Below are 6000 nucleotides of genomic sequence, written 5' to 3' on the forward strand. Positions count from 1 at the left end.
GTGAGCGTTACATTCGTTTTCTTATCACTCTGCCTCACTTCACATCTGACTTGTCCAGAAACATCTGGATGAAACTCAACATTGCTAAGAAGTTTATTAGCAGTAAGTGTGAATGAAATTTCCTGATACCAACAGCAAACATATTACCCCCCCCCCCCCCGCCGCCACACACACACACACATGCACGCCAATTAACCTCGAGTGAACTTAACCTTGATGACGCCATTTACATTGCCAGTAGGGGTTTCTACAGGGGATTTAGTTCTCCAGGTTCCCAGAGCCACCCAGCATGAGCCTCACCTATGCACTACCCAAGACGGTGGGAAATGTCAGGGCGGAGTTTTAGTAACTAAGATTTAGGATAAAGGTGGTGGTTTTTAATTAAACTTTATTTGCAAGTATTTAAAAAAAACAAGATTAGTTGTCTGCTCCTGGTAACTGTCCCAGTCTGTTAATGGTCCAACAGAAAGGAGATCGTTTTTGTCCACCAGTACCCTCAGCCATTTCCCCAGTCCATGTGTGGCTCACCCACTCACACCTGCCTCTGCTTCTGAAAAATCACCCACCAAACAGGAAATACTGCACACTTCTAAGAGTTTAGTAAACTAACTTCAGCTAACTTACTTTCAGTCTGTGCCAACACCCCGCCGACTCCTTCACGCTTACGTCTGATCCACGGTTTAAGTCGGGGGAGCCCTGTTTAGTGTGGAGGGGGTGTTACACTCGTCTTCTGCCCGAATTCTCCCAGTTCTATTATTTTTCAAACTTTTTTGAAGTTTCATGTTCATTCTGCTGAAAATGTAACCCCTGCCCCTTGGTGATGGTGAGGAACCCTTGCTGCCTGTCCAAGTCTGTTGTTCATCTGCGAGTTTCCAGAGAATACTGCTGAACAAATACTGTTTGTGTGGCAGACATTTCTCCACATGGCCCCAACATGCGTGGAGCTTGTGAGTTCTCTGTGGTTTGAACGTGTCACTGATGCACCCTCACATGACTGTTATGCCCCACAACAGATGGGCTAGAAAACTCAGCTGCACATGGACAGGTTGCTGCCAAGCAACCTCATATTCAAACCCCTCTCACATCCAAGAAAAAGTAAACTCCTTTATTACTAAGATCAGATTGTATTTCTTTATTTTAAATACAGCATATAAAACAAAACCACAACCACACACACACACACACACACACAACCACAACCACACACACAACCACACACAAAACCACAACCACAAACAACCACAACCACACACAAAACCACAACCACAAACAACCACAACCACACACAAAACCACAACCACAAACAACCACAACCACACACACAACCACACACACAACCACACACACAACCACACACACAACCACACACACACAACATTAGCACCAAAATGAGAATGAGTATGTGCTTTAGTCCAAGATGGCTGGTAAACATGCCTGGTTTAGCAGTGCTGTTTCATTCTTCATAGTGAAATAAATAAAAAGCAAACAAACAAACACACACTCAGACACCCCAGGACTGTAGTGCTGGTAACAGTGTAAAAACTGTCGGCTCCACATACACCTGGACGAGTCAGTTGTGGAGGTAGCAGGAGCCGAGCCCGGGGAGCGGGCACAATGAGCCCTGTGACCACAGTCATCCTTACACCAGACAAAAGTGCTCAGTCTCTCCTGTGTGGACCACAGTGCCACTCCTCACATGGAAATCCTAGAAAAGAATAACATACAAGAGAAACGTTTAAGACGCAGGTACAATTACATCTTCAGACCCGAGAACGGTTTGTTCCATGCAGTAGTGGGTTATTTATTTAGCTTTACCTTTTGGGTTTCACCTCCCATCCATCACGACACTTGACAAAGCTGATCTCTTTTCCTGGTGAAATCTCATTGAGGGAGAGGTCTTCCGTACAGAAGGTGTACCTGTGTACCAAGCATTTGAGTGTCAGTGAAAGTGTGAAACTGTGTCGCTTCCAGCGACACAGCGTGCAGCCAGACTCACTTCTTCTGCGATTCTCCAGATTTGACACGGATCTTCCGAACCTCCAGGACCTGTTTGGGCATCTTGCTGGACCAGGACCACAGCGAGGTCTTAATGCGCTTCCACACGGCAGAGAAGGACTGCATAGGGCTCTCCCAGATCAGAGATATTCTGAGAAGCTCCCCAATGTCCTCCTCCGTGAAGACCAGAAACGTGTTGGTGAAGTTCACGGCAACTCCGTTTTGGCTGCAGGAAACAGGTCACATTTAGCTCGACTGATGTAAGGAGGAAGGCAGCATCAAACCCACCAGCCGCGTGTAACACTCACATGTCCACGCTCAGTTCAGCAGTGTTATGTTGGGATCCGTACAGCCTGACGTAAAATGTGGGGTCCGAGTCGCCGGGCATTTTCCTGTTGAAGATGTGCATCTTCATCTGATAGTGGTAACCTGAACAGAAACCTCCGGTTAACGACAGCACACATCATGCAGCGTCTGGCACGCATCTCCCCGTCAGCAGGGGGCGTCCCTCACCAGCGAAGGGCGTGTCGGCACGGGTTTTCAGGTACATCTTGCTGTTCCTCTTCTTGCGCATCTTCCTGGCACTGTAGCCAACGCTGTTGCAGCGGTTCTTCCTGCAGCTCAGACAGATGCCCTTGTTGAAGCGATCAGGCCCCGTGCACTGGAAGGCAAAGCCTGCGTACTCACTGTTCAACAGAGAGTCCACGAACAGGTGCACAGAGCGCTCGTGCTCACACTTCATCACGTCCATGAAGTCTGCACACACACACACACACGCACACAGAGACAGACGCACGTTATTTTCAGCATTTCGCCAAGTATCTTATTCAGATCATTTTTATTCATAAGTTGTCTTCTTCCCACACATGGGGAACACTCACTCCCGGCAGCTGCTGTGGACAGCACCTCCCCCAGGGTGCAGCCTGGCTGGACGTCTCCTCCGTTGGGGTAGATGTCAATGTCACCGATGGGCTGCTGAATGCCGATGCTGACCCCCAGAGCCTCTCGCGTGTAGGTGTGAAGCACATCCACAAAGTCAGCGTCATCGGGAGAAAGCCTTCTGTGGGCCTCCACGCCCTCGAACATGGGCCCAGCGGGGTCCAGCCCTGTGTACACAAACATCATCCGTTCTGCTGTGTGTCTCTGAGCGCGTGTCGTCCACCAGAGAGAGGCAGAGAGAGCCAGATCTCTGCAGCCACTCAGAGCCAAGTGCTGAGACTACAGAGGACAAAAAGAAGAAGAAGCTCCTACATCACTTCCTTTAGGAGTTTACCTGTGATTCTGCCAACGGTTCCTTGTACGAAGTTGCCTGCGTATCCGGCGACATGGGCGCCAAGACTGTAGCCGATCATGTGAACTCTGTCCAGCAAGACCTGCTGCTCGTCCTAAGAGAAACAGGAAACCATGCTAAGCTCATATGTGCAGCTGTCAGTGGGCGGAGCTTAGAAACATCGGAAGCTCCACCCCCCAGAAACGCCTTGTGAAACCAACAAGCAGTTGGGAATGTTAACAAGTCCTTCAGGACTCACGACTACATGGTGCACTGGACTCTGAACAGCTCAGGGACAAACATCCCGAGACCTGATATCCTCCATTAAGACAGGTACTGGTCTGAGAACCGGTTACTGACACACAGAGACAGACACACACACAGAGTGGAATAATGCAGTTGTACCTGCAGCCAGTCCAGCAGGGCAGCGATGCTGAGCCCCACGTGGCGTGTGTGGCTGACGGCGTCTGGGTAGAGCTGGTGCGCCAAATCCAGCCAGTCTACCACGATCAGATTGGCTTCCAGCTCCCTCTGCCGCACGGCTGCCACCAGCTGATACATCCAGCTCTCAAACACACCTCCTATCTGTGAGGACACACACACACACACACACACGTGGTTTGGTTAGAAGCCCAACCCTAACAGATCTCTGGGAAGCACGGGAGGTGTTAAAATGTGTCCGATGTTTTAGGTCATGGCACTGTTACTCCGTAGAGACGTTTGAGAGAGAGCTGTTGGAGAACCCAGCCAGCCCCACACACATCGAAGGACACGTCTCACTAACCCACTATCCCCTGCTGCCTTGTGTAAAGGTTACACAACTTTAAGTTAATGTTTGGACGAACTTGTCTGAGGACAGGTGGAAACCCAACTCACCGTCCAGCCGTGGATGATGAGGATGGTTTTGGCTGAAGCGTTGAAACCACACTCCCGAAGACACTCCCTCTTCCCAGGATGCAGGTAACAGCCCTCATCATCCAGATCTACAGACTTGCGCATGTTGTATTTAATCTGATCTTGAGCCAGACTGGTGTCCATAGACACATCATCGTCATCGTCGCCTGTAGCAGGGCGGTAAAAAGGTTTTTAGTAACAAACTCCATAACTAGAGGGGGGAAAAAAAATCTCATCAAAGCAATAACCTAAAACCAACTAAAGCAAAATAAGAAAAAAAAACCTAACACTTTTTCCCCGTTGCAAAACTGTTTGGCAGGCACCGGTTGGCTGGAAGCGTCCGATGCACTCCTAAGCGTCAGTGCACGCAGGTGAAGACGACGATTTGATTTTAGATGTCATTTCCACACATGTGGGTTTGAGGGGGTGTCAACCTGCAACATCACCGCTCCCATCCACAACGGAATTTCTCTTTTCCTTGTCAAAAAACGCTCTCCTAGTACTCGGACCGTTGGCCTGCTCGTGTCAGTTCACACCGTTTCTTCAACGTGCAAACGGTGTAAAACGAATCAGCGCATTTTAGACCGAGCTCGCGGCTACGACGCGGCGCAGCTGCGCGTCTCTGTTCTAAGAACGCCCGTTAAAAGCGCGTGCTCACGGGCAGCCTTGGCGCGGGCGTTTTTAAAAAGTGTCCGTTCATTCGGCAGCAAAGCGAATTCACTTGCAGCGAAGGCGAATGTTGTCTGGACTTGCGGCTCCGGTATGATGTGGGTAGAGAGAGAAGGCTGGAGGTTTGAGACTCGGCCTTACCTTCCAGAGGAGCGCGCTCCCCGGGCGCGCTGGTAGAAGCGCTCAGCGCGCACAGGAGGAGGCAGACGAGGGCGATGCGCTGCGCTGATTTCGCTCCCATAGTGCTCGAGGCTTGGCGCTTAGACGCTCACGGTGCTGTAGCTGCAGGAAGCGGCAGGCGCCTTTATTGTGCTCCCAGCAGCTATAGGCGCAGGACGGATGAATGGATGGAGATCGGGTTGCGCGTTAGACTTTTAAATAGAGTCTGCGGTCATCTGATCATCGGCAGACATCCGCGAGCCAATCCGCCCTCGCCCATTGGTCGGGCCCCTGGGCGTGGCCAAAGCTTTTGAATGAAAATGTTCCAAGATTTCACGTGCCGGCAGTCCGGATTTTAACCCTTCCCGCGCCGGCGCAAGGTCTGCCTCGCGCACAGGTTGCGCAGATATTGCACACTTGAGGTGGGAGCTCGGGAGGACGAGCACGAGCAGCTGGTTGTTAACGTGTAGATGTTTGTGTTCTGTACAAACCTGCAATGAAACTTACATACGAATGAAATGAAACTGACTTCGGGTTTTTTCGCGATTCTTTTTAAACCATAGGTTATTTACAGCGAATTCTTTATTTTAAAGGAACCACTACATGACCAAAGTTTAAAAAAAATACACCCACATTTCTGGCGCACATGGTTTTAAAACAAGCATTCTGGTACCATCTTTGGTTTCGTGTTTGAAACCAGTATTTTCCATACATTGTCTGTTTTACTCACAGGTTTCATTATCATTTCTCGTTTTCTAATAAAGGGATATCGAGGTTACTGTTTCCAATAAACCATTCATTTAGCTCCAATTATAGAAACTTATGATTCTATAATTCAGTACAAAGAATTTGCAGAATAGATACGTTTAAGAGAGCAACAAGTCATTTTTCCTAAGATTCTTCATATTGGCTATAAATAGCCTACTACATACTGTAAGACGGTCTACTGCACTCAGCATATACTGTATACTGCACACTAGTCCCAGTAGTAATATTCAGTATAGTTTCCAGTA

At 49.1% G+C, this 6000-nt stretch overlaps 1 protein-coding gene across 1 annotated transcript; it reads right to left on the minus strand.

Annotated features, from left to right (window-relative positions):
- Positions 1–1137: 1137 nt before the first annotated feature.
- Positions 1138–5173, minus strand: lipg (lipase, endothelial). Its single transcript, XM_027026182.3, has 10 exons — positions 4970–5173; positions 4142–4326; positions 3671–3850; positions 3269–3380; positions 2877–3101; positions 2509–2751; positions 2304–2424; positions 1997–2221; positions 1816–1917; positions 1138–1705 (listed from the first exon to the last, which is right to left on the minus strand). The coding sequence occupies exons 1-10, from the start codon at positions 5067–5069 to the stop codon at positions 1693–1695; spliced, it is 1506 nt and encodes a 501-aa protein (XP_026881983.2). The 5' UTR covers positions 5070–5173; the 3' UTR covers positions 1138–1692.
- Positions 5174–6000: the final 827 nt, after the last annotated feature.

Source organism: Electrophorus electricus, chromosome 20 (genome assembly GCF_041902795.1).
Source record: "Electrophorus electricus isolate QZ-2024a chromosome 20, ASM4190279v1, whole genome shotgun sequence".
NCBI classification, from domain to species: domain Eukaryota; kingdom Metazoa; phylum Chordata; class Actinopteri; order Gymnotiformes; family Gymnotidae; genus Electrophorus; species Electrophorus electricus.